The following is a 26,418-nucleotide window of genomic DNA, read 5'->3' as shown; positions in this document are numbered from 1 at the left end:
ATCTGGATAGTTCTTTAGAAGTCTTTGCTAAAAAACTTAAGAGAAAATTCTAGCACAACGTAGAGACTAGAAGATACGTTTTGCAGAATGTTCTGGAGATTGAAATTCTTTTGATTTGGGAATCTTAGTTGGAAACTTTGCTAGAATTAGAATATGCCACGTGTTACTTAAAATAGGCACATGTTACTTAAAATAGTTTTGTATTAATATTGAACCAATTACTCGTAACTTATTATAAAACACAATTTCGTGATTATTTTATAAATCTACAGTGAAATTGTTCAAATGAAAGCGCAATTGGGAAAATAATTTCTCAATTCACATGGGAGACAACACTAATCAGTGTTATCATATATTATAATCTCAAAACGTCACAATTTATTCACGACAACTAAGGCGTGATGGGTATCATCATCAGGCAATAGAAATAAATCATGACAAATGACAATACCACTTTTTAGTTAACTACGTGTACGATGCTTTCGAATTTAGCTATGCAATCCAAAGCTCGTTCAATTCGCTTTCTTCCAGTGCAATTGTGAAGCGACAATAGCCAGGAATTCCGGTCCACGAGCCACTGTTGATGCACAAACCAGTTGCCTTGACTATGGCTTCCCTGATATTTGAGTCATCAAGCTTGATTTGTTCTGTAGCAGTTTTCTCACCACTGCCAGATGAATGCCGGCTGATCTTTACAGTTTTGTTGAGATAGGCAGAGGGCTTCGCCACCATTGAAACACCACCACAGGATTGAACCGCTTCCCACCCACAATTCTCAAGTGCCTGTTGCAGAAAGATCACCATGGAGAAAATGGTAGGCCATATATTTGGAATTGAGTAATATAATTCAAAGATTATGTACTACATGTAATTGGCTAATTCAAATTTTCTTGTAAGAGGGCAGATAGAAGTACCTCTTTCAAGCGCTTTGATCTACTTTCCAAGTTTCTTATATGTTCTGCAACAGCATTCATCAAGTCTCTTGCTTTTCGCTCTCTCAGACCAAGCAACTTCTTTATAGCGTATCTGACCGTGCTATGAGGCTTGCTTAATCCCGGGAAGCTACTAAATGCATCAACCAACTGAGGATGATTTAGAACCAGAAACCCAAATTTGAGTGCTCCAGTCAGCATCTTCAGAGACAGCCCTCCGAGCAGCGACACATTGAAAGATGAATTGGTGGAAGAATACAGCTTTGACAAACAGCCTTCCAAATCCCAGCCACCCCAACCCTCGTAGTTGAATTCCAATCCTGAGAATGCAGTATCAATCACAACTCTTGCCCCATACTTTGCACAAACAGTTAATATATTCTCTATCTCTTTGTTGCTGTAAAGCAAGCCAGTTGGATTGATTGTTGGACCAGAAATGTACACCCACGGCTTCTTCACGGTCTCGAGTATCGTCACAAGTGTCTTCTCTGTCATCTTAAAGCCCACTTCAGACTCAGTAGGAATATTCACAATGTTCGCTTTCAAAAATCTGGCAGCAGAAACATAGTTCCCATTTGAGCCAGCTGGGAAGCATAATGTTCCACCTTCTAGGATACAACAGAGGACTAGCTTATTAAACAGAGATTGAGAGCAATCTGCATATATGAATTCTGCATTGATATCAATTGGAAAACCAAAATTGCTCTTGATATACTGTTGGATGCTGGGGGTGACATCAATTTCTGACTCAGACATGTTTTGTCTTGCGAAACTTTCAAAGATAGCAGCTTTGACCAGAGACGGTATAGGCAAGAAGCTTTGGTCTACATCCATATGAATCAGGCCAGAGTTTGGTGTCTCGGTAATTGACAGTTCAGCACTGTTGAGGACAGAGATGGCTGATCTAGAAAACCCGATCATCTCAGTTGATTTGGCCTTTTCGCAATCCCTCTGAACAACATTTATCAAATAGCAATTTCATGAGCTAACTTGCTTCAACAAATAAAAACAAATAGCAGAAAATGCCAATGTAGCAACTAAAAGTGCCGTGAAATGAACTACAGAGAAATATTAAGAAAAATCAGAGGTTGGATAAACATATGCCAAGTGAATCAACAAAAAAATCCAGGTGGAAAAAGAATCCAGGTTGTTATAGTCCTTGCATGATACTGCAGTGCTAATGTTGCTTCTGAATTTTGTAACATAAATATCAACTATCTGATTATCTCATGCTCAAATGGAAGAGTTAATCAACATTGGATATACTTAAATATACTCATAAAAACATGAATATTCATGTGCTTCTGTACCTAAATACATATATTCAAAAATGGATTCTGTGATACGAAAACAGCAAAAAAAGAGAGAAGGATAACCTCTTTATGTGTATGTCGCTCAGCAAGCTGGAAAGCCAGAAGCTCATGAAAAAGACAACCATAGTAGTTTTGACTAATCAGTGCAGTAGTCCCTTCTAGTACTTCCACAGTCTTCGACAAGGCCTTAAAGATGGCCTCTTCTTCTGAGATTAGAAAAGCAACTTCTAAATCTGAATAAACCTGCAAAGATGAATTTGGCTTCCATAAATAAGAACAAAAAGCTAAGAGATAACCACTGAGAACGAATCTTGAAACCCATCTTATGACTTGATCAGAAAAAACAGAAATCTCTTCTTGTAATAGCATAACAGTCAAGTGGCCAGTATAATGAAAAACAATCACCTGATTTTTAACAAGGCCACAAATAACTGCCGCATGTGAAGGAAGAACATTTCCAGCAAGATATTTAAGGACCCCATTGGAACTTGGGAGGCTGGAGAGCTCAAAGTGATCAGATATATCCAAGAAAAGACGAGATCCAACTTCTCTTGTAACATCTAGAAGATGTACAAAGGCTGAACTGGTAACAGCCTCAAAATCACCAATCCCAGAAATTACCACCTGAGGCTTCAGCTTCTTTATCAGCTCCACCATCAAATCTGACTGGCGTGGCGCTTCAATTACTGTTAGTTCATGCTCCGAAGAGTTTTCAGTATCTGTACCCTGCAAGAAGCATGTTTTTGTAGTTATGCAGCACAAGATGACTACTGACAACAAAGAAATTCAAAGGAGGTGGGTTGGGGAAAGTCTTCGAACAAGATTGTAGCCAGGACAATAAATGCAGCAACTACAAATAAAAATGAAATGTTCTCAGTGCACTAGGGATTGGAATAAACTTCTTAGCTCCACTAGTCAAGGCTGCGAAAATCAAACATCACAACATAAGACAAAGCTATCCCTGCTCACTATGTTCCTGCGGTCTTTCTCCATCTCCCCCTTCAATGTCAACACAAAAGTCTGGTCGCCCCAGTAATTTTCATTAAATATATCATCTACTGCAATTACTAGTTTTTACTGTCACTTGAGGAATAAAGGCAACAGAACAATGTGCTGAGTTCATATCTGATATTTTATCATCTAAAAAAATCTGCGGTGCGACTGAACTAGTATGTGTTCAAGCAAGGGAATGAGCACTATTACTTGTTCCCAGAATAGCAAAGAAAATCTGCCCAAAAATGAAATTTTCAACTATGTCAAAAATAACAGAAAACAAATCAGAAATAGATCATACCTTAATTGTTAAACTTGTTAACCAGTGCTTTGGTAAGTGTCTGGTTAGACGTTCATCAACAATTGCAAGGCGAGGTGAAAATAATCGAAGAGCATTCTCAATTGCCACAGCTCTTGAAGGAAAGACAACAACGTTCTTGAGAAACAAGTGGAGAAGAAAAGTTAAGAATGTGGATTGTTTTACTCACATACGAAAAAAGAGAAAAAGGCAACTACAACATCTTTAAGTTTGGCTAATTTATGCATGCAGCAATCACAAACTGTATTTTACAATTGGACTGGACAGTGGAAAATCTACAAGTAGAAAGTTGCAGGTCTTGATCCATTCCAGATCTCAAAAAGTTCTTCATTTTTCATGTACATTAATAAGTAGGTCAGGTGCAAATATCCCAGGTCCAGTACATATATAAGTACGTACAAAACTCTATGTTTACACAAAAAGACTGGACGAATAACAAGCATGTGCAGCATAACTCACAGCAACAACACATTCCACTGTCAAATTAAATGAACAGATAGATAACATAAGAATCAAGATTTCATCAAACCAAAAAAATCAACAAATCCAAAAGTGCATTTAACTACTTGAGGGGACAGGATGCAAAAGGAATAAGGGATACCATTAGACAGAATTTCACATTACAGTATTTGTCCAATAGACATAAGAATGACCGCAAAAACAGTACAAATTATCACAAATTGCATGAAGTAGAAGTTGTCTGAAGAAATTCTAATGAGGATAAAAGAAGAAAAGCAATTGGTCCATAGAGCTCTACGTATTGAGAACAAAAAATAACAAGGTTGTTTCATACGTTATTCGTCACAAACAAGTAAATGACCAATAGATTCCCTCCTAAACTAATATGAATGCACCAAGCTCACATGCAAAGAAATTGAGATAATGCATCAGGAGAAACAGAACCTAGGAGTTCACATGCAAAGAAATTGAAAAAATGCATCAGGGAAAACAGAACCTAGGACAGACAACACAAAAGTTACTTGTCCAGAGAAGTACAAAAATAGATGAGTAGTTAAGGTTTTCTCACATCAGCATTTAGCGGAATATGGTGGTACTTTTTCATGAAGTCAGCAATCAGGTTCCTGAATCTTTTGCTTCCAGCTGGTGGCTCATAGGGGAAAAAAGAACGCTCTTTCAGAACACTGGCAAGATAAGCCAGGAATGGAATCTTCTCATCAGCAACTGAATCATCTTCAAAAGATAAATCCAAAGAACTGCTGATCTCATGGAAGCCATTTTTCAGAAACTTAAAAATTTTCTTAACCTGTCCATAAATATAAGTTGATATCATTTTAGCTCACTTCCCTGGTCAGAGCAATTACCCACTTTATCAATAAAACCCAAATGAAATGTAAACCTGGTTTGGTTGATGGAGTTGACAACTATAAACTGATAAAGCATGAGAGATACGTCCACCAGCCTTTCCGTAGGCCCATGCTGTTCGAGCACAAATAGGTAAGTCACCAGAAAGTCCCATGAAGAACTCAAAACGATGAGGACTGTTCTTCTCAATTTCAACTAAAGCTGAAATATCTGTGTCAGAAGCCTGCAAAAACACATTCAAGAGGTGGATATTTGGGATAGATAATGAATTTCCACAAAAAAAGGTTCACTTGCCTGAAGAATTTTAGTCTGCCAAAGCTTGTCGACACGGAAACCACGGCGTTCAAACAAACGCTTACAAACGCCCTGTCCTGGACGACCACCCATATTGAAGATCATAATCCCGGAAGGTTTGATGACACCAATTCCTTCCTCAACTGCTCTAGCAATTAGACCTAAGCCAAACTGATCCTCCACAAAACCCTGCATACAGAGAAAATAAATAAATAAAGAAGAAGTAAAAGGTGACACAGCTGTGTATTGACCTTTTACGTTATATCTCTCATTTACACAGCTTAGCCTTCATAATATATACAAATATGTTAAAAACAAGATATTGAAAACACAATTGAAGCAGTCAATCTTTGAGGGCACTAAAAGGTTTCGCAAACTCAGTGCTATAGATTTTCCAAACGTCCAAGGCTTTTAAATTTAGGTCAACATGAACCTTGAGAATAAAAGTGATAAAGACCGCAGTCATGCACAGTTTTCAAATGCAACAACTTGATACAATATATTCATTATTAGTCAATCTACTTGTACTGTATTCAAAAAGCAATCTGTCAAAATGAATAAACTTTCTCAGTCATCCACAAGACATAACAGATAGTTGTTGAGTGCACCTAGAAACATGAACTATGGGAATCAATGTTATTGTAAAGAGGTTAAACACTAAGAAAAAACTAAAATCAGGGCAAAGAAAAAGAAAAAAAAATCTTTCAGATCAAGTTTCCCTATCTCCTCTCAGCATCTGTCAAACTCACATTATCCTTTTCCCACAGTCTTCACTGGTTTGCTTTATTTCCCAATTGATATTGAACAACTAAAGACATCAACCGTACCTAAGTTATGCAAGATTCAAACAAAAATTATAACATGTATACTTCTGAATATGTGAAAGTAGGGGAAGCCTGTCAACTTAATTGCTAACTTCCCCACAATTTGCCATCACAATTAAATTATTTAGAATATCTTCTAACCTGCAGCGCACAATAGTTACTCAATGAATACAGAAATTCCTCGCTTGCATTTTCAGTGATTATTTTGGACATTGCATCGGGATTGGGGTTAAGAATCTGCATGGAGAAAACAAAATAAGTTAAACTAGTAGTTAAAAGGTTATCCATGTGGCCACACTAAAATTCGAACATGATGTTGGAAAAACAAACCTCACCAAAATTTAAGCCCCGAGAAATATCATGAGTTGCAGATAGTGATAATACCTGAGGTATGCATCCCACTATTCGTTCAAGTTGAATGTCATGATCTCTGCAATAAGCGAGAAGATCAGATTCATGAAACTCCACCCTGTCCAGTAAAGTTTTCTTCTCCGCATCATAGATGGGCTGACCTTTTTCATCTAATGCATTTAAGTACAAATTTATCCAAGAGATCCTTATTGCTCTGGGATTAATATCAAGGCCATAGACCTGCAAAAGAATATTCAGACAGCATAAAAGAACTGCTACAAGGTTATATTTTCAACATTCTCCAATCAAGACTTTTGGACAAGGACAGACTTGATAATTCAGATGTTCATTGATATGTAATTTTTCTGAATAGGAGGGCACTAAAACACCATAATCTGGTGCCAACGCTGTTACTTATAAACAAGTGGCCTTGCAAAACAAGGAGATAGAAAACGATGAGGAGAGAAATCATGATGGAGCTCCTGAAGGCACTGGTAAGGAAGTAAACAAAAGCTCCCACATGGCAAAGGACGACAAACCAACAAACCTTCGAAGGCAACCACTTCTCAGCTATGGCAATGGTTATCCATCCATTTCCACAACCAAGCTCAGCAACAGTCTTGTCCTTCAAAATAGAGTCAGGATGTCTATTCAGTCCTTCATAGAAAGTAAATGACCAGTCTTCCGGGATAAAAATGCTGGGGATGACCATCATTGTCAATTTTTTTCTCCCTTGGTAGCCTATACTTAGAAACAATATTGTCAGAGCAGAAAATCCAGCAACCATAATCGGGCATGAATCTAAAGGGAAAAAGTGAACGATGACCTATGGATGTTTATGTTGGGAAGATGATAAATGAAACTTTCGTACAATAACAAAGATAATAATGCGTATGCAGACAAGTTAATAAGCTAGAAAGGATAAAACTGAAATTTGGTGTTTTTAAAGCGGCAGAAGCAGCTTCATGAGTGGCATATGAGGGATCATGAATTCCAATAGGGAAAATTTACATGGTGAAACCACGACGGCCAAGTTACATAAGATGTACAAAAACCTCCTAGTGGCCTTGCAAATTTTTCACTGAAGAAAGATGAAAGTTGAGTTGGCTTATTGATTGCATAATTTGTGCACGAGGTGAATAAAATGGCTAAGGAATTAGCATCAACTATTAAAGTGCTCCAAAGTACAGAGCCAGATTACTGTTTCATACAGTTAATATGAGGAGCTGTGACATTGAAAGAGAAGTTCATCCATTGAACTTTGCTCATGCACTGACGAAAAATTTCAGGAAACAAAACCATTAAAATCTAGGACTTATTATGAAATGATTTACAAACTTATTGAAATAAGTTAACAGCAGTTATTATTTCAGTGTTACCTAAAAAGCAAATTCTATCTACTACATAGTAACATACATTCCACTCCCAAGTCAGCTTCAGATATTAATTCCCTTTCTAGTTTGTTAGCACTAAACTTCTGTATTATTCGAGTTAGAGCGAATGATTACACCAAAAGTAAACGTTTAAATGAAACAAATCCTGATCTGTTTGATTGTCAAGAAACAGTAGGAAAAGAAGGGAAAGAAACAAAAGAGAACAAAGTGAAAACAAAAGCTCACTGGGCTCACACAAAAAGACAAAAAAAAACTACAACTACGACTTCGTTTTTGTTTTCTTGGGAACTGAATCCTGAAAAAGATTGGCACTCCATCCAAGTTTTCTCAAGACACTCATTGGTTGCTCAGAAACACCCAACTAAGGTGGACCCAACCAAAGTCTATTGTATGGTTGAATGAAAATAATCGTGATAAAATAAACACCCTAAGTTAAGAAAGTTAATGAATAAAAAAATGCACATAATTAATAGCACTCATAATCATAATTTTTTTCAAGTAATCAAATCATATTCTTCTTAAAAAAGGAAAAAAATAAGTTCTGCAGATTCTTCAAGTTTCCAGTTGAACTACCCAAAAAAAAAGAGCATTTGTTTTTATCTGGGGTTTCTTTCAGAAAAACTCCTAAAACGCACTTCATGAATTTAAAAAAAAAACATAAATCACATTGTAAAAAACGATTTATTAGAAGCACTATTTCTCCAAATTGTCGTCTACTAGATAACTGCCAAACTGAGCTACTCAAAAATCCTTTAAAACATACGAAAAGCACAATTGCTTCTCTACAATGCACTTCTTATGTCACATAAGCACTTAAACTACTTTCCCAAAAATCACTTAATTTCAAAAGCACTTTTTCCTCCGAACTATCTTCCACAAAACCACTCCCCAAACTAAAAAAACAAACAATCACTTTTTAGTCCCTAATTCAAAGAAAGTCGAACCACTAGCTCAAAAAAAAAAAAAAAAGGTCAACCGAATTAAACAAGAAAAAATGAACAAGAGTAATGGACCTTCGTATTGGTCCAAGACGACATCTTGGATCCGGAAATGGTACTTGTTTAGACACTCGTCCGAGTCATTGACCCGTTTCTGAAGATCCGAAAGGAAGACCCGAGCCTGAGTCCGACTACTCGGATCCTCCAGCTTCTCCAACACCGACCGAAACGCACCGTACGCCTCGTCACCCGACGCCTCGCATTTCCTCAAGAACTCCTCCACCGCCTCCGCCTCCGCCGTCGCCGTCGCTGCCGTCATTCCGTACGTTCACTCAATTTACGGGTTCCTAGTTTTAGAGAGAGAATGCTAGCGTGAGCTTAGAAAATTGAAAGAAGGAAGTAGAAGTCTGTTTTCTCGTTCCCGGTACTTGAGCGTGTGCGTGTGTACACAGATATACATACATACAGCTATCATTTTATTTATTTTAAAAATATTTTGATGCGGAGCAAGAGAAAAGGTCATATGTTTTACACGTGGTGCGTGGTGAGTAGATACTTTTAGTCTGCGTGGAATATCTTTTTCAAGCACTTTTACTGATATTTCTTTAAAGTCGACTCATGAGTCACACACAGAAAAAAAAAAAAGAAAAACAAGGACAGGAAGCAGGGGTTCAACCTTTCTGTGACCCCTTATAGATTGTTAGAATGTCATGAAATAACAAAAATAAACACTTTCAGTTTCTTTGTACGATTTTGGTCAGAAAATTAACCTGTATCAACTAATAATTTATATAAATTTTTTACCTAGTTTGAACATCAAAATAAATCTAAATGGCAGTATTTTACTATGAAGCCAAACTGCACGGCAACAATGGGACCTTCTATTGACCTCTAACAAAAAGAGCACAAGATGGATCTAAGTTGTAGCATTTTTCAGCACTGGATTTAATATTATATTTTATAAAGTCTAGGGCACCTTGAGGATAATTTCACATTAGGTGTTAAAAAATTTAAAACGAAAGTTATATAACGACGTCGGTGGTTGTTGACTGTCTGGCTTTAGACAAGTAACCCACTTGCGTTATTTATTAAAAAATCAAGACGAACTTGTATATATAAAAATATAAAACTAATAATTAAATTGGAAATTGTCTGTTTGTTGCCTAATGTTCATAGTAACCATTCTTGGTTTGAGAAAATATTAAGTGAAATTTGTTTTAAATATTTTCTTAAGTTTTTTTTCCATTGACGGATAAATGCTTTTTAAACTTTTCTTTTTCGATTAATTATTAAAATACAACTTATAATTCTCTCTTTTGAATTAAAAACCCAAAGAAAGCGCATTCTATTTTTATCCACATCCAATTCTAGTGCTATTTACAAAGCATTGTTCCCTCATTCTCATTATCCTTTGGAATTTTATCAAATTAATAAATGTTTTATATTTTGTCGTATTTCATCCTCATTATGGTTTGAAATCATATCAAATTAATTAATGTTCTATATTTTGTCGTTTTCATAAACCAAAGAGCAAGGCAATCTAGAGAATGAAACATGAATGATAGAACAAGAAGGAGAGTTGCTTTCTTTAATTGGTTTTGGCCTTTTGGGTTGGTGACAAAAGAAGCTCGCAAGTTGCATACCCTTAATTCCTAAAAGCCGAAAGCAGATGGATAGAAATGGGAACAATGATGATAAAATGGCCACATGGTTTAAGCATGAGTCACAAAACGTGTCAACTCATCATGGAATGCCACTAAAGATTAAAGAATGCAAAGAACCAAATATAGTAAGATCACAAAGATCAAAATTCAATTTCGAAGAAACAATGTGCCGGCAATGCAAGTAGGAAACCTCAATAATGCCCCATGTTCTCTCAATGACAAAGTCAGCAAGATGCTAGTAGCAGCCGGGGAATGTTTTAACAAGAGATCCAATTTAATTTCGTTTACCTCTCCTTGACAGGTTCGAAAAGTCAATATATAGCAGCCGGGGAACCCTTGCAATCTTGCATTCTCACTAATTGTCAGCGCTCGATCTTGTGAAGGATGTGGGAAAAGAATGGTGAAATGAAGAAGCGTGTGAGTAAACACAAACATGAATATAGCATAATAGTGTATTAAAAGAATTAATGCTAATTAACCCGATTGTGAGGTTGAGCTCTTGTCACTACTGTACTGGAAACTTCATCCCAGCATAGACGGTCAAACGGTCTGTATTCGATCAACATATTAGATGATCTAAAGACCAAGCCATAACAAGTTAAAATTAAAAATTAAAAAAAAAAGCTAGATTTAAGATTGCAATATATAGTTCACTCTTGGTTGACAATTGATGTTCAAACGTCAAGGTGTAAGTAGAGACTTTACTGAATAATTAAACCAATAAGTACCCTCATTTTGTAAACAAAAAGTTTAACAAAATAAAAAAAGGCTTCGAGCACAATTTATCAATTTATATTGTGTTTACTTCCGTGAATGGGGGTGGAAAGTCTAGATTTCTCTAGCTCTAATATTTTCTTACTCATTTAAAGAGGAGAATGTGAGTCTCACACCGTGAGTCCCACTCATTTTTTGAATGAGTAGTGGGATTCCACTCCCATGTTTTTCTTTTTAACGTTTCTCTTATTACATATAATATCATTATGTTTATTAAAATAAATATTTATTCAATAATAATCATATTAAACTTATTTAAAAACAATAATTTATCTAATCTAAGTTAAAATTATTTAGAAATAATATTATTATGTTCATAGAGAATTAATAATATCACTATATTCTATCATTATTGAAAATATAATAGTATTATATTTATATGATTTTAATAGTATTATAATATTAATAATTAACAATAGTAAATAGTTTGTTCTAAGAAAATATTGTTTTGTAATATATTATAAATAATAATGTTTCATTTGTGTTGCCCTTGTCAATAATTCTTAGTTTACATAATTAAAATTAAAATTAATAAAAAATTATGATTTACATAATTAAGAATATCAATAATTATTATTAATTTATATTATTAAAATTAATTATAAAATAAATAGTTTATTTTTTACAAAAATATTTTTATTTACTTTATAATTAAAAATTAAATGAGAGTATAATTATAATTTAAAACAATTCATTCTCAATCTAAGATAAAGTAAATACATGAATGAGATTCTAATTTCTATTCCACACTCTTGTTGCAATGTAAGTAAATAAAATACCCCTACTCCACAATCCAAATTTCAAAATTTCTACCCCTCAGAATTCTCGCATCTGAGTCTAAAATGTAAATGCTAGTTTAGTACCAATGGTTTCTTAGAAGCATTAATCTATCCATCGATGAGTCCCATTGTACCTTGTTGTCCAAACCAACCAGGACATGTAGTAGGTTCCTAAAATTTGCGCCCTAGAAACGCTAAGTAGGCATAAAAAACTCAAAAAAAAAAAAAAAGGGATGCACATGAGCATAAGCCAAAGATCAATGAGCAGATAAAGCAATAAAACCTTCTTCTTATGAATGCGACAGACTCGTTCATAATCATCATTGTTCATTTGGAAAGGACGATGATCATACAACAAAGAGTTACTATGATTTGTCATTGAAGACTTACAAACAAACTTTCTTCCAAGGTTTCTATCCATAACAGTTTACAATTTCACAAGAATTGGTGAATGCCACAAGAATTTAATATTACCAAGTAAACTATGCTGATGTAGAAATAGTAGGGACATAAAAAATAATAATAAATTCAAATAAAAGAAACTTTTTGATCAACAGTTGAGATAGAAAGATCAAAGTTTATTCTTATAAGCTCACCATTCCTTTCATCTTCACCCTCATGTTTAGTGACCTATGATAAGGAAAATAAAACTTTTGAAGAATGAAAGCTTATGCAACCTTCAATGTTTATGAATTCGTGAATTAATTTCGAGAGGAACACATACGAGTGGGTTATTATTATTATTGAAACAATATATGATGTCTGATTTTATTAGATAATTGCTTGATTAAGACTAGTATATAACAATGTCGGTAGTTATTGACTGCACAGCTTTAGACAAGTGACCCACTTATGTAATTCACCAAAAATAAAATAAAATTAAGACAAACTTATATCATAAAAATGAAAAACTAACAACTGAATTGGAAATTTCAATAAATTACGCGTGTCTCTTTGTTGTCTAATATTTGTAGTAACCATTCATGATTTGAGAAAATACTAGTGACATTTGTCTTAAATCTTTTCATAATTTTTTCCCCTCTACTAATAAATGCTTTTAAAATTTTTCTATTTCTATTAATTAGTAAAATACAACTTATATTTCTCTCTTTTGAATTAAAAACCCAAAAAAAAAAGGTTTTATTTTTATCCAGATAGATTCTCGTGCAATTTCCATCCTCATTATCCTTTGAAAATTTATCAAATCAATTAACGTTTGATATTTTGTTTTAGACTAGAAAATGAAGCACACCGATCTAATGAGAGTTGCTTTCCTTTATTTGGTTTTGGCCTTTTGGGTTGGTGACAAAAAGAAGCTTGCAAGTTGCTTGCCCTTAATTCCTAAAAGCCAAATGCAGAATGGAAATGGGAACAATGATGATAAAAAGCACCATATGGTTTAAGCATGGGGTCACAAAATGTGTCAATTCATCCGAGAATGCCACTAAAGAATGAAAAGCGAAAGTCTTTACTTCATTATGTAGTTGCCATTTCAAAGCAAAAAGCGAAAGTCTTTATCAAAGAACGTAGTATAAGATTACAAGAAGCAACTTTTCCTTTACTAAGACATGATTCGATCTCATGGCTACATATAAGAGTATGTACTACGTCTACATACATACACTTGTATAAAAGGCATGATTATGTGATATTTGGTGAATAAATTCAAACAATACGTTAATAGTATGACACGATCCCATATGATGGTGTCACTTTCATAAACATCCCTCACACTCAAGAGAAGAAAAAAAATCATCCTTTTGGCATTTACTTTAACACCCTTTCAATAATGATATAGACAATTATGATTGATGTCAAAATTAACCCCAAAAACTAAACCTTTAATTTGATCCATGTGATTACAAACTGAAAAAGCATAAAGTATGCATATCTAAAACACTAACTAAAAGATGCAACATATTCTAATTCCTGCCTCGAAACATCTTCAATAACAAATAATGCATTGAACATGCTTGTCCGTACATCAATAGCCAATCAAAAATCAAATTGGTAATAACTAGCGACTAACAAGAGTATAATTTGATGAATCATATTTATGTTTTCCTTACAATTTCAATCAGAATCCTCTTCTGCAAGCGTTGAAGATGACTGTGCAAGACAATTGGGAAACTTGAAAGGGAGTGTAGTCAATGGCTGATCATCATCGGCTAATCCTTGGCAAGCTTGACCAAAAGCGTATCCCAATGCAATACCAACTGGAACTGCTACAGCATTCCCAACTTGTATGTACCTGCAAAATGAATAGTAATATTGAATTGGATTGCAAATTGGTTTCCAAAAGCACCATATCAAACAAGGTTTTTACTTGCTAGTTGTCCATCAAAGACAAGCAAGTCTTTGCAGATGTTATGCTTCCATTGTTTGCCCATAACAATCTAGATCCTCCAGTAATTCTGTTCTTGATGACTGATTTCAGGTTTTAAAACGCCATTTTAAATAACATAGAAGCAGTAATGGGTGACAACATGACAGAAGCAAGATCGCAAAGATCAAAAGCATTTTCAACAAAACAATGGCAATGCAAGTAGGAAACCTCAATAATTCCCATGCTCTCTCAGAGACAAGTCAACAAGATGCAAGTAGCAGTCACGGAATATTTTAACAAGCGATCAAATTTATTTTCATTTACCTCTCCTTCACAGGTCCGAAAAGTTGATAGCAGTCAGGGAACCCTTGCAATCTTGCATTCTCACGGATAGTCAGTACTCGATCTTGTGAAGGATGAAGAAGGATCTAGCAAAAATGGTAAAATGAAGAGGCGTATGAGTAAACACAAACATAAATATAGCATAATAGTTTATTAACAGATACTAACCCGATTGTGAGGTTGAGCTCTTGTCACTACTGTATTGACAATTTCATCCCACCATAGACGGCCAAACGGTCTATATTTAATCAACATATAAGATGATTTAGAAATGAAGTCATAACAAGTTAAAGACAGCTCAAATTTAAGATTATAATATATCGCTCTTACTTGGTTGATGATTGATGTTCAAACTTCATGGCGTAATCAGGGACCTTTACGAGTAATTAAATCAATAACTTCATTATGTAGACATGAAATTTTTACAAAATAAAAAAAGTTTTAAGCACAATTTAGCAATTTAGTACCAATGGTTTCCCAGATTTAAGCATCACTCTCTCCATTGATGGGTCCCATCGTACCTTGTTGTCTGGACCAACCAGTACACCTGGTAGGTCCCTGAAATTTGCACCCTAAAAACACAAAGTAGGCAAAAATTTTTTTTAAAAAAAAGTATGCACTTGTGTATAAGCCAAAGACCATGAGCAGACAGAAATAAAACCTTCCTTTTAGGAATGCAACAGACTCGTTCATAATCATCATTGTTCACTTGGAAAGGACGATGATCATACAACAAAGAGGGACGTGATGCCATTTGAGCAGAAGAAAGATTAACCACATCTACAAAGAGGCACGAGATTATCATATTCCAACATTCATAAGTTTGTTCTTTTACGAGATTCATATTTCAAACTATGTAGACAAGGGTACAAAGGTTAACTGATGCACCGATTGTTACATTTCCAATACATGAATATAATTGATGAACACTATGCAAGTTCAAACTAGATGAGCAAGGCATAGTAGATGACATGAATTTCATCAGATAATATTATTTCATCCCAAAAAATAATATTTGGAAAAAGGGGGAAACTATTAGAAGCATCAGATAACATGAATTTCATCAGTTAATAAACATATCTATAAGAATCTTAAAAACTCGATCATTTAAGCAATCCTTTCAGCATCTTCCAAATATTCATTGTTATTAAAGACTCACAAACTTTCTTCAAAAGTTTCTATCTACAACAGTTATTTTACCTTAATGGAGGTCACAAAAATTCAGTATTACGAAGTAAACTATGGTAATTTTGAAATAATAATGAAAGAAAAAAATAATAAATGCAAATAAAAGAAACTTTTTAACAGTTGAGATAGAAAGAACAAACTATATTCTTATAAGCTCACCATGCCTTCTGAGTCTGATATACTTTTGAAATTCTGTCCGAGCTACGGTCCCATACTTCCTTTCATCTTCACTCTCATTGTTAGTGACCTATGACAAGAAAAAGAAAATTTTTGAAAAATTAAAGCTTAAGCAACCTTCAAGCTTTATGAATGCATGAATTAATTTGAGAGGAACGCATACGAGTGGGAGATCCGATATTGCATCACTAAGAAGAACGCCCTTTTCTAGTTGACAAGGTTGATTGTTCGCATATGCAACAATAATTTCCTGAAAGAATGGTAAGTATTAATTAAATATGTTCTGGTAATGACAAAAGCATAGGTTTAATAACTCACATACCTGAAATTCATTCGGTATGACACCCCTGGCCACAATCTCATGAGTTGGTAAAGGATACTGCGGTAATTTCTGAGAATAAAAGGGAAAACCATTGGGATCTCAAAGCTCATTATGTCCCGTCAAGATAAAACTGAAATGCACTTGCCTTAAAAGGACGGGCACCCCATAAAAATACTCGCAAACGAAATTGCGGTAGACCATAAGATCCTGCAGCCATAATCCCTAAACGTGTTTGATAATCCATGGAAACAAGACGCCCTACAGCATAACGAGCCAAAAATCCACCAGAAAACTTCAAAATATCTACAACATTCTCCATTAGAACATATTTTGGTTTTAGATACTCAATAACGTCCATAAACACCAGTAGCTGACGATTTTTAATATCTTCCAAGGCAGCTTGTGGGTTTCTGAAGCGATTGAAGCCACTAACCCCTTGACATGGGGGCCCTCCACAAATAAAATCAACATCTCCCTACAAAAGCAAGGAGGACATACAATATATAAGAAATTTAAAAACAGAAAATGCAGCCATAATGAGATATATTATTAGAGACTTACTGGAAGAGGCAATATGTTTGACCTATACCCTTTTGTCACAAACTCTTTCAGTTTTTCCTTGCATTTACTGATAAACGTATAAAGTGAGACAAATCATTTGGCATACGTCTTAAGAAGGAAAAAATAATAGCAATGAAATAAAGTACCTCAAGCCCTCGATCGGCTCCCAAGTGTCCTCACTTGGACCATAACCCTTCCACCGCACCTAAACGTGATTAAATAATGAAATTTATTACAGTGTAGCAAATTTTTAACAAACTTAAATAAACATGTTGCAGATCGAGCAAATAGTATGGGTACATTAACCCTCAGAATACACATGTTTTCTTGCAAACTAGAGCTACAGTTGATCTTCATTTTAGACATATCACCACATAAGAGCTCATTATCTTATGCTCTCATGTAGATCTCAAAGGATCCGCACATTCCCTAATCGGACCTCTTACAAGTTTCCCTCCTAAAAGTACATGTACCCACTATGAAAACATTTTGTTAATCAAGTTTCACCACCAAGATAGTAAAATTTCTACCATAACTGAAAGTCATTCATTAATTGCTCTACAATACACCCTCCTAAAGAATTTTTACTCTTTTAAGTTATCATGAATAGGAGCTAGTCCTAGTTTATCTTAAGAACTCTTGGTGGTAAAATTTATTAGCACCAGTTCAAATTTTCAGAGCAGTCATATACTGAAAATTGCAAAATGCAAAGAGGTGATAAACTTTGCATTTTGCAATTTGCAGTAAATTGCAAACTTTACTGAAATCAGGGCAATGACATTTTACAAACTTTGATCACTTTCATTATCAAAAGAAAAGATGGATTCCATATCTACTGTTAAGTAGTGCTTCATCAGTAATTTTTAGAAGCAAAATTCTAATTTCAGTGCTCCCTTATTGTGACAACCACCGGCATTTTAATTAGTAAAACTATTATAAGGAGATGCTCCAATTCACCAATTAGATAGCAGAATGAATCAATCAAATGGCACAAAGTGAGATAACTTGTAATCAAGCAACGCTCCTACAATGATGAGAATACAATGTAACCAAAAGTCAAGCAAAACAACAAAAAGGAAAATAAAGTTGTCCAAGATGACTGATCATTTTCTATATCAAATATGTATACCTTAAAATACACTCCAGGTTTCTTTGTTTTGTTCGGATCACCATAGCAGACAGCTATTAACCTCTCCACTTCAAATTCTTCATTAGGAACATTGGCGTCATCATCATTTTCTTCCTCTTCCTCTTCCTCCTCTTCTTCTTCTTCGCTCATGAAATTCAAACTTTGTTCAGGTACTTTATCAGTATCATATATAGAAAAGTACTGGCACAACTTTGCCCATTCCTTCAGTAGAGATAAAAAGTCATCTGCTGCCTCATTTCTAACCTGATCATCATTCAGCGGAGATATTTTGAAGACATTAAAATAAAAGAAATAATAAATCTTCACTCTTCAGTGTAGTAACAGATAAGTAATACTTTAAGATATTTTACCTTTGTTTCAGGGTGGTTAAATTTCAAACTTTTACACGCATGAGGATTTATATCAATAGCCCACCGCTACATGAACAAAATACGTCACACACCAAATTAGCAAAAACATTAGCCTTTAATATTTTCATAAATACAAGTATATTAATTAATAAGTTGATGAAAATAAACATCAAGTTTCAGATTTTGACTTACAGTGACTAGTTTTACTCCAGATAAGGATGCGCCAATGCATAGACCAGTAGACATGGCTCCACAACCAGAATACAAGTCCAGCAAACTCATTTCAGGCTGCCCAATTGGACTATTTGAGCCAGTTTCACTTGAAATAGTTGACGATGCATCACTATCCCTTCTATTACTTTCTGAATTACCAACGTAAAACAGAAAAGTTCAATAAATGAAGATTGTGATAAGGAAAACCACAATATTGAATGCCATGAGGAAAAAAAATTGTCAATATATACGTTGTCTCATCATTGTAAAACTCCTACATTAGGGCAACATAAATTACCATTATTGATGTTTAAAAATGTCAAATGAGGCAATGTGTATTTCATATCATAGTATAGATCGCAGGGAGGAATATTTTTTTGTTTTGCCTCCAGGTCCATCTGCAAAGTTAATTGAACTAATTATGGTCATTAATATCTTATGCAAGCAACTACTTAACAATAAAAAAGGTGAAATAACAGAAGAAACAAGCATATGATGGTCTTACATTGGTTGCCACTTCAGCGATTTTAGCTTTAGATACAATGCAATTCAATGGGTTGTCATCTTCGACATCTGAAAGAAATACTCTTTTTCTGTCAACAAGACATGCAAGATCCTTAATGACCTGAAATTAAACCAAAGATTACAAGTTTTATCCAACAAAACAATATGTGAGGATATTATTAAGTAATTGTAGAATAATCTCACAGTGTCTTCAGCCCTGTAAAACCATCGAGCCTTAAAGTATGGTTCCCCATCTACAGATTCAAACAATTCGACTATTCTAGCTATGTAATCAACAGCTCCCTCCTCAGCCTTCAAACAAAGAAACGAAATATAGAAGTATGAATTAGAAAACAATTGTTAAATGAAGAGAGAATAAACATAGCAAGAGAAAGAAATAAGAATTTACTTTGACATAAGCATCATCACCAAGATTGTACAAACAGCCATCTACTGAAGCTTGGGTGTAATGACACCTTGCTTGCAGAACCTCCTCTTCTTCATTCAAAGCTCTACGCCCACAAAACGATTAAAATCAACACAAGACTGGGTATATTTAGGATTGTGGCTGTGTGGCTTTTAAACCAAAGTTGATATTGGATAAAATAAGAAGGTGCTAAGTAAACAAAAGCAACTAAGCAAAGTAAAATTATGCTGCTGTGCTTTCAAAATTAAGCAATAGTTACAATTCACAAACATACCCCATAAAGAGTAGCCTAATACAATTTCAAATATTCAAAAAAAAAAAGTAAATAAAAAAGTAATAAATTATCATTAAAGGATGGTGAAAAAAGTTACCCAATAGAGGAAACCCCTGCAGCAACTTTCTTCTTCTTATGACCCTTAAAACACAAAAACAAAGTTCAGGAAACACAACCCAAAAAACACTTACAGAAAAAAAGAGGACAAAAATGAAAAAAAAAAAAATCAACCTTTGAGGAGTACTTGTATCTATCAGGATATCTCTTGAGAGCTTCATCAGCCGAGACTGGCGGGCTCACAAAAAAGAGGTCGGAGTCGGGCTTATTCTTCTGGGTCTTCTTCTTGACTCGGGTCACCAGCTCGACCGGCTCCTCTTTCACTTCCTCGTCCTCTCGTTGTTCCTCTTGCTGTTGATGTTGTTGTTCTGCTAAGTTTAGTTTCCGTCTCCTGGCTTTGGAATGGTTGGATTCTTCTGCAGCTACTTGGGTCGACGTCCGCTTCACGGGTCGACCCATTGTTTTAGTTCGGATTCTAAAATGGACGTCGACCCATTGTTTTATTTCGGATTCTAAAATGGTAGAAGATGAAGGAACATTTTAGGAAAATTTCTTCCTTTTTGTTTAGGGATTTTTAAAAAGGGAATTTGAATTTTCGGAACGAGCGGGAAAGACTATATTTTCATTGAAACCCTTAAACGTTTATTAAATATACTTATACATATCTGGGTTTAATTTTTAGACAATTTGATCCCATTCCGAAATTTATGTGGCCCCCATTAGGCTTTTTGACTCATACCATCGAGGCCCATCGCCTTTATCACCATTCCAAAACGTACGTTGCGATATTGCGTTGCTGATTTCTGCTGTGCATTAATTTTCTTTAAACATATTTAGCAAATTTTTTTATATTAATTTAACAAAAATATTAAAACAAATTAATGACGAAAACTGAATTTTATTTAGTATTGGATCAAAAAACAAACAAGCTCGGACTATCAATAAGAAAATCTATAGCATCATCTTAAATTGAAGGAAATCGTACACCGGAGCATATACAAATAGTTCAAAAGTATCGTCCAACGTGACAATCAATCAATGCAACACATTACAATATCACTATATTTTAAGGGGAAAAAACATCGAGATCAACACCCTTGTGATTTTATGATTATGATCATGTAGATTTTTATGTTTCAACAACATATACATAGAGGACCGCTCCGTTACTTTTTTTTAATTTTCCATTTATTTTGGATGAGAAATTTTCTTTTAAGGTATCACTACAATTTTACCCTTCAATTACAAATTCAAAAGTTGATGTTGGACTAAGGGCCTTTTTGCGATTGTTGTTGAGATGTTTGAAAGTGATTTTAGGAAGTTAAAATCTAATTTCGATGTTTGGTAAATTTTTTTAAAAATCACTTTTAGTAACATTACCCCATCAATATCTAATTTTAAAAAGAAAAAAGGAACAACATTTCAAATTTTGATTTTCACAATGGTGGGCCTATTTGCATTTCAACTATTACTTTGAGCACTCTATTACTCTGTATAAACTCTTATACAAACTTTTTTTTTTTTTGTATAAACTAATGTGGCATGATTTAATTGGTTGAATTAAATATCTATTGATGAACATTATTTGTTTATATTATTTTATATTTTTATTCAACCTATGAGTTAAGGCCAAAGGAGTTTGTACAAAATAAATTTGTACTAGAGTTTGTGGCTGTATTATCACTCAAAAAATTAAGTTTTACTTTGTACACTATCTAAAATTCCAAAAGTAACCTTACTTAAAATATTTAAGTTAATTAAATTTATGTACTTAATACTTTAATAAAACTATTAAGCACATCAATTTTAAGAGATTTAACATATGCTTACAACGATATAATCAAGTTAAGTTATAAACAAATTGTTTGACATCATTTTAATTATTAATTTTTTGTTTATTTTCTCAATATTGATTTTTTCACCTAAAATAACTTGTAATGAGAACATAATAATAAAAAATATTCCTTAAATACTACACCAAAAACGAAAAAGAAAAAGAAGGAGAAGAAGAAGATAAAGAGATTAAGAAGATGAAGATTGAAGAAGAAGGACTAAAGCCCAAAATTAAAAAAAAAAAGGTTCTTCTACAATATTTTTGTTATCATTTTATTTTTTAAAAATAAAAAGTATCATACATACTTTGTAGCTAAAATTGTTCTCAAAATTGATTTCTTGGCTGTTCATCTAAATATTAATTAAGATATTAGAAATAAAAGTTTTAAATTAAAGGGAAATTATCACCGGTATACCCTTAAATGTCACCGGTATCAAACGTACTACAACACTTTTCGCTTATATCACTCGTATACCCTAAGTTGACAAAAGAGTTCTAGCGTCCACCTTTCCGTTTACTATCGTTAAGAACTTAACAGAATTTGAACAAAATGACTATTTTACCCTTTAAACTCAAAATGAGGTAAAAAAACAATTTTGCCTTGAAAATTAATGTAAATTTTCAATACATAATTTTTTTATTTTGTTATTAACAATACATTTTTTTATTAAAAAAATATGAATTATTAATGGTACATATTATTAACAATTATCCATAAAAAAATTCATCTTATACCATAAAAAATTATTAACAACATATTATTTATAATTATACATATTATACCATAAAAAATTCAAGTTGGATCTTGGAGGAGTAGATCTTCAATAATTTAGGTTAAATTTTGGAGGAGTAGATTTGGTTGTAAAGTAGTTTTTATTTTTTTTAGTAATTATTAACAATTATCTGATAAATGGGATGACATGTCATTTTTATCAAAATATATCATATGACATGTCGTTTTTTACTATGTAAATGGGATGACATGTCGTTTTTAAAAAAGACTAGATTACCCTTATAATGTCAGCGCTCGCAAACGGCAGTTAACGGATCGGTGGATGGCAGAAGTGTTTTGTCAACTTAGGGTATACGAGTGATACACTTAAAAAGGGTTGTAGCACGTTTGATACTGGTGTCATTTAAGGGTATATGGCTGATAATTTCCCTAAATTAAATAATGAGTGTACTATATGGGTGTTTAAAGTAATTATATAATATTTGATTTATAATAAATTGTCCTTAAAAGTATTAAATTAGAGTGTTTAGAGTAATTTTTAGGATCCAAATAGTCCTATGCTTAGATAATCAATTTTACAATTAATGCCACAAAGGTTAAAAGAATTAATTTGATTCTTAAATTGGCTTTGAGAAATGAATGCACAGATTAATTCCATTCAGTAATTAATCCATCTGGTATATGAAATTGTGGTAATTCAAAGCTTTGTATAATTTGTAGTATTTCAAAGTAATTTCTTTTTCACTAATGCTATGATAAATCAGTTGGGACTTGGGATATTGAAATTTTCATTACATTTGATGTTATTTACTACCACATGCACGATATCAATTAATTTATTTTATTTTTACGAATAAAATTAATTAATGAACGATGCATAAGATGGTAGATTAACTGGAATACAAATTAAGTAGCTATAGCGTTACCCATTTCTTTTTTTTTTTTCCTTTTTTTTAACGTTGACTAACTTAGCATTGCCTAAAAATTAAAATGCTATCATTCACTCTTAATAGTATTTTTTAAATGCAATTAGTGGCAGTATAGCAGAGCCTCTGGAAATTCCTCTTACACACCGTAATTTTTAGAAAATTTATCATAAACCCTAACAAAATAAATAATATTCACAGTAATATTATATATATATATAATATTACTTTCTCTTACTACTATTTTTTCTTTTTATTCCATTGCGCTGATACTGTTCGTAGGTGCGGATCTATATTTTGCTACAAGAGGGGAAGATTATTGAACGGCAACCGCATGATATCTGAAGGTCTTTCGAGGATGGGATTAAGCTAAAATAATTTCCAATAAATAACTACAGTATTTACTGAATTTTTTGGTTAAAATTGTTATTCCTAAAATTTCTTGCTAGTTTTGATCAATAATAAGGCCAAACCCTCAAAACTAGTTAACTTGGTGAATGGCAATCTCCATACTTGACTCAAATGAACCCTAGGAGTAGTGGCAATTTGATGTGAAACTTGAAGTAATTTTTTTTTCATATTCATTATTGAATTTTTGCATACTGAAATTTTTTCCCATTATAATCGCTTTTACACTAATAAGAGAAACCCCAAAATCATTTGCACTGTTGACTTATTAAACAAAAAAGAACCAAATATCGAAAATCCTCAGCCATTTACGATTTTTTTAAACCCCATATCCAAAATAGGGTAAAAGCCTATTTAGTCTCTATATATTTAAGATTAGTGTTCATTTAGTCCCTAATGTCTCGAAACATCCTTGCCATTAAAGTATTGATACCCCTACCGTTACTTTTTATTTCTTTTGACTTACTTTTACAATATTACTCTTTTATAATAATTTTTTTTGTTTGGACATTAATAAAAAGAAAATAATTAAATTACCAATTTAACCCTAGAAAATTTTTAAAAAAAATTATATTAATTTTTTTGTAAGCACCATTTGTACACTTGGTAGTTTGCATACAATTTTTGACAATTAAAAATTAATATAATTTTTTAGGGTTAAATTGGTAATTTAATTATTATTTTTTTATTAATGTCCAAACAAAAAATTATTATAAAAATGTAATATTGTAAAAGTAAGCGAAAAGAAATAAAAAGTAATGGTAGGGGCATTAATACTTTAATGGTAGGGATGTTTCGATGCATTTTTAAAAATACATGGACTAAATGGATACTAATATTAAAATATAAGGATTAAATGAACTTTTACCCTCTAAAATAAGAACCAACAGATAAAAAAGTATAAATCCAAGGAAATTAAGACTAAGAAAACTGACCTGCAAAGAATAACATCGCAACCGTACAATTCTCAACATAGTACCTACAATTCGGACACCTTTTCCATTTCTTTTTCTCCGCTAATTTCATCAAGTTAATGTCATCATGGTCTGTTTCATTAACATTCAACTTCTTCTGAAACTTTGCCAAAGAACCTTGCACCACGGGCACAAAACCTTCTGTTACACTGAGGACATGTTGATTCTTTTATAACCTTTCTAGATCCTCCATCATCAATAATCAGAAGGGCAGAGAAACTGTTGAAGGGCAATAAAACTTTTGATCATCATCAATCACAGCCTCGAACAAAGCATTCCCCCATCTATCAAACACTTGTTGTGGAAGTATATTGCGACAGTGCTGGGGCTCTAACACGCCTTGGCAACCGGTGCTTACTGGGCAGCCAACTGTTGTAATGCTTTCTTGAAACTTTGAGGCCACATACTTGACCATACAGTCGGTATATGAATGAGAGCAATCCTTGAATCCTAATTCTTATTTCCTGTATGAGCTCTCTTACTTATATTCGCATTGACTACAATCGTATGAAATTGATTGAGAAGTGTTTGGTTATATGAAATAATAATAATAATAATAAAAGCAAAATAATCTGCTCAATTATTATAATAAATGGTGTGCAAAATTCTGTTTGTTCTTGTGCATCTGTGCATACATGTGTCGAATTTGAATTAGCAATTCAAGATGATAGCTTGTTAAAAAAATTATGTTTGTTTAGCTGGGTGAATAACCCTCACTAGATTACTACTTTACTTGCTTAGATAGGTCACACATTTGAACTTCCTTATTGAAAATATATTACTGGTCACCAAATTGAAAAGTAGCATCAATTATCAATGTACACATTATTAGCTTACCAGTTTCATTGCTGGTTATTAAGTTTAGGGGAGCAATCTCAATTAATTTTGATGATTCATATATGTATTTAATTTCATTTTTAATAACTCACATGCAGGAAATATGGATTCTTGGCTTAACTTGGACTTATGGTTTTCGCAATTTCGTTTGGGATCAGTCAGCTTCAAGGACAAACAAATATAGTTCATCCTTTCTTTGGCATGGCACTTGCTTTTCTTCTATCAATCTTTTTTGTTCTCTATTTCTGTAGTAGCAGTTTTATGGTTTGTGTTGGTAAAGAAACTACATGCTGAAATTTTGTCAAACTCTGTTGACATACTGTAATCATCTTTGCTGCACGGCGAAAGTGTAGGCTCGTAGTTGACATTGTTGTCATTAGAGCTTATTTTCATAAAATAAGTGTAATTTACAAGAACCTTGTACACTGTTGAATTTGATTTATCTCCAGCACTTGTTAAAGCATGATGTCTATCATGTATTTTTTTAAATAATTATTTTGTTTAATTTATATGTGTTACAATATATAGCTTAATTATAATGTAAAAACAATGACGATATAAAACTTTTTTTCATTAATGCTAATACTAAAACTGTCATCATGTAATTTATTATTATTATTATTTTTTAAAATTATTAATGGTATGTTTGTGCATGTATTAATTAATTAAACAATTATTCTTTAACTATAACTTAAATGTTTAGTAAAAATTATTCTGAAAATAATACTATCAAACACATATTGTCAGTTTTTATCTTTTTAAATCACCATGTAATGTGTGTGTAATAAATTGGTTAAAAGTGTTTGGGTGTATTTGTGTATGTATTAGCTAAATAATTATTTTATAACTATAAATATAATGTAAATGCTTAATAAAAACTATTTTTGAAATAAATATTACTAAACTCATATTCTATG

General features: G+C 33.2%; 2 protein-coding genes across 3 annotated transcripts; both read right to left on the bottom strand.

The window, feature by feature from the left end:
* Positions 1 to 320: 320 nt before the first annotated feature.
* Positions 321 to 9,144, bottom strand: LOC18040193 (methionine S-methyltransferase). The gene is given in 13 exon segments (XM_006431345.2): positions 321 to 516; positions 519 to 783; positions 915 to 1,883; positions 2,309 to 2,488; positions 2,651 to 2,971; positions 3,540 to 3,674; positions 4,585 to 4,821; positions 4,915 to 5,103; positions 5,175 to 5,363; positions 6,140 to 6,235; positions 6,383 to 6,589; positions 6,897 to 7,090; positions 8,757 to 9,144. Coding segments are annotated over 13 exon segments (3,285 nt in total). The 5' UTR covers positions 9,001 to 9,144; the 3' UTR covers positions 321 to 457.
* A 4,688-nt stretch (positions 9,145 to 13,832) lies between these two features.
* Positions 13,833 to 20,325, bottom strand: LOC18040192 (putative DNA (cytosine-5)-methyltransferase CMT1). 2 transcript variants are annotated; one of them, XM_024185131.1, is made up of 22 exons: positions 20,294 to 20,320; positions 19,964 to 20,256; positions 19,830 to 19,873; positions 19,441 to 19,543; positions 19,236 to 19,343; positions 19,033 to 19,152; positions 18,826 to 18,925; positions 18,507 to 18,676; positions 18,315 to 18,380; positions 17,944 to 18,207; positions 16,961 to 17,019; positions 16,815 to 16,881; positions 16,399 to 16,728; positions 16,254 to 16,322; positions 16,095 to 16,181; positions 15,914 to 16,001; positions 15,228 to 15,346; positions 15,034 to 15,138; positions 14,897 to 14,940; positions 14,735 to 14,804; positions 14,549 to 14,652; positions 13,833 to 14,149 (listed from the first exon to the last, which is right to left on the bottom strand). In XM_024185131.1, the coding sequence occupies exons 2-22, from the start codon at positions 20,246 to 20,248 to the stop codon at positions 13,972 to 13,974; spliced, it is 2,580 nt and encodes an 859-aa protein (XP_024040899.1). In that variant the 5' UTR covers positions 20,249 to 20,256; positions 20,294 to 20,320; the 3' UTR covers positions 13,833 to 13,971. The 2 variants fall into 2 exon arrangements, with proteins under 2 accessions (XP_024040899.1, XP_006431407.1); XM_006431344.2 differs by having other exon boundaries at positions 19,964 to 20,325.
* Positions 20,326 to 26,418: the final 6,093 nt, after the last annotated feature.

This window comes from Citrus clementina, unplaced genomic scaffold, assembly GCF_000493195.1.
Source record: "Citrus clementina cultivar Clemenules unplaced genomic scaffold, Citrus_clementina_v1.0 scaffold_5, whole genome shotgun sequence".
Classification (NCBI taxonomy): Eukaryota; Viridiplantae; Streptophyta; class Magnoliopsida; order Sapindales; family Rutaceae; genus Citrus; species Citrus x clementina.
Note: the sequence above shows the minus strand (reverse complement) of the source record. Positions and strands in the feature narration are given on the sequence as shown.

What these genes read in the sequence shown, in the direction of transcription:
- LOC18040192 (XM_006431344.2), bottom strand. Translation starts at nt 20,248, where the DNA reads ATGGGTCGACCCGTGAAGCGGACGTCGACCCAAGTAGCTGCAGAAGAA. An exon ending in GATACAAGTACTCCTCAAAG is followed by an intron (nt 19,874 to 19,963) that starts GTTGATTTTTTT and finishes TTGTGTTTTAAG; the next exon opens with GGTCATAAGAAGAAGAAAGT. An exon ending in TCATACCGAATGAATTTCAG is followed by an intron (nt 16,182 to 16,253) that starts GTATGTGAGTTA and finishes CCATTCTTTCAG; the next exon opens with GAAATTATTGTTGCATATGC.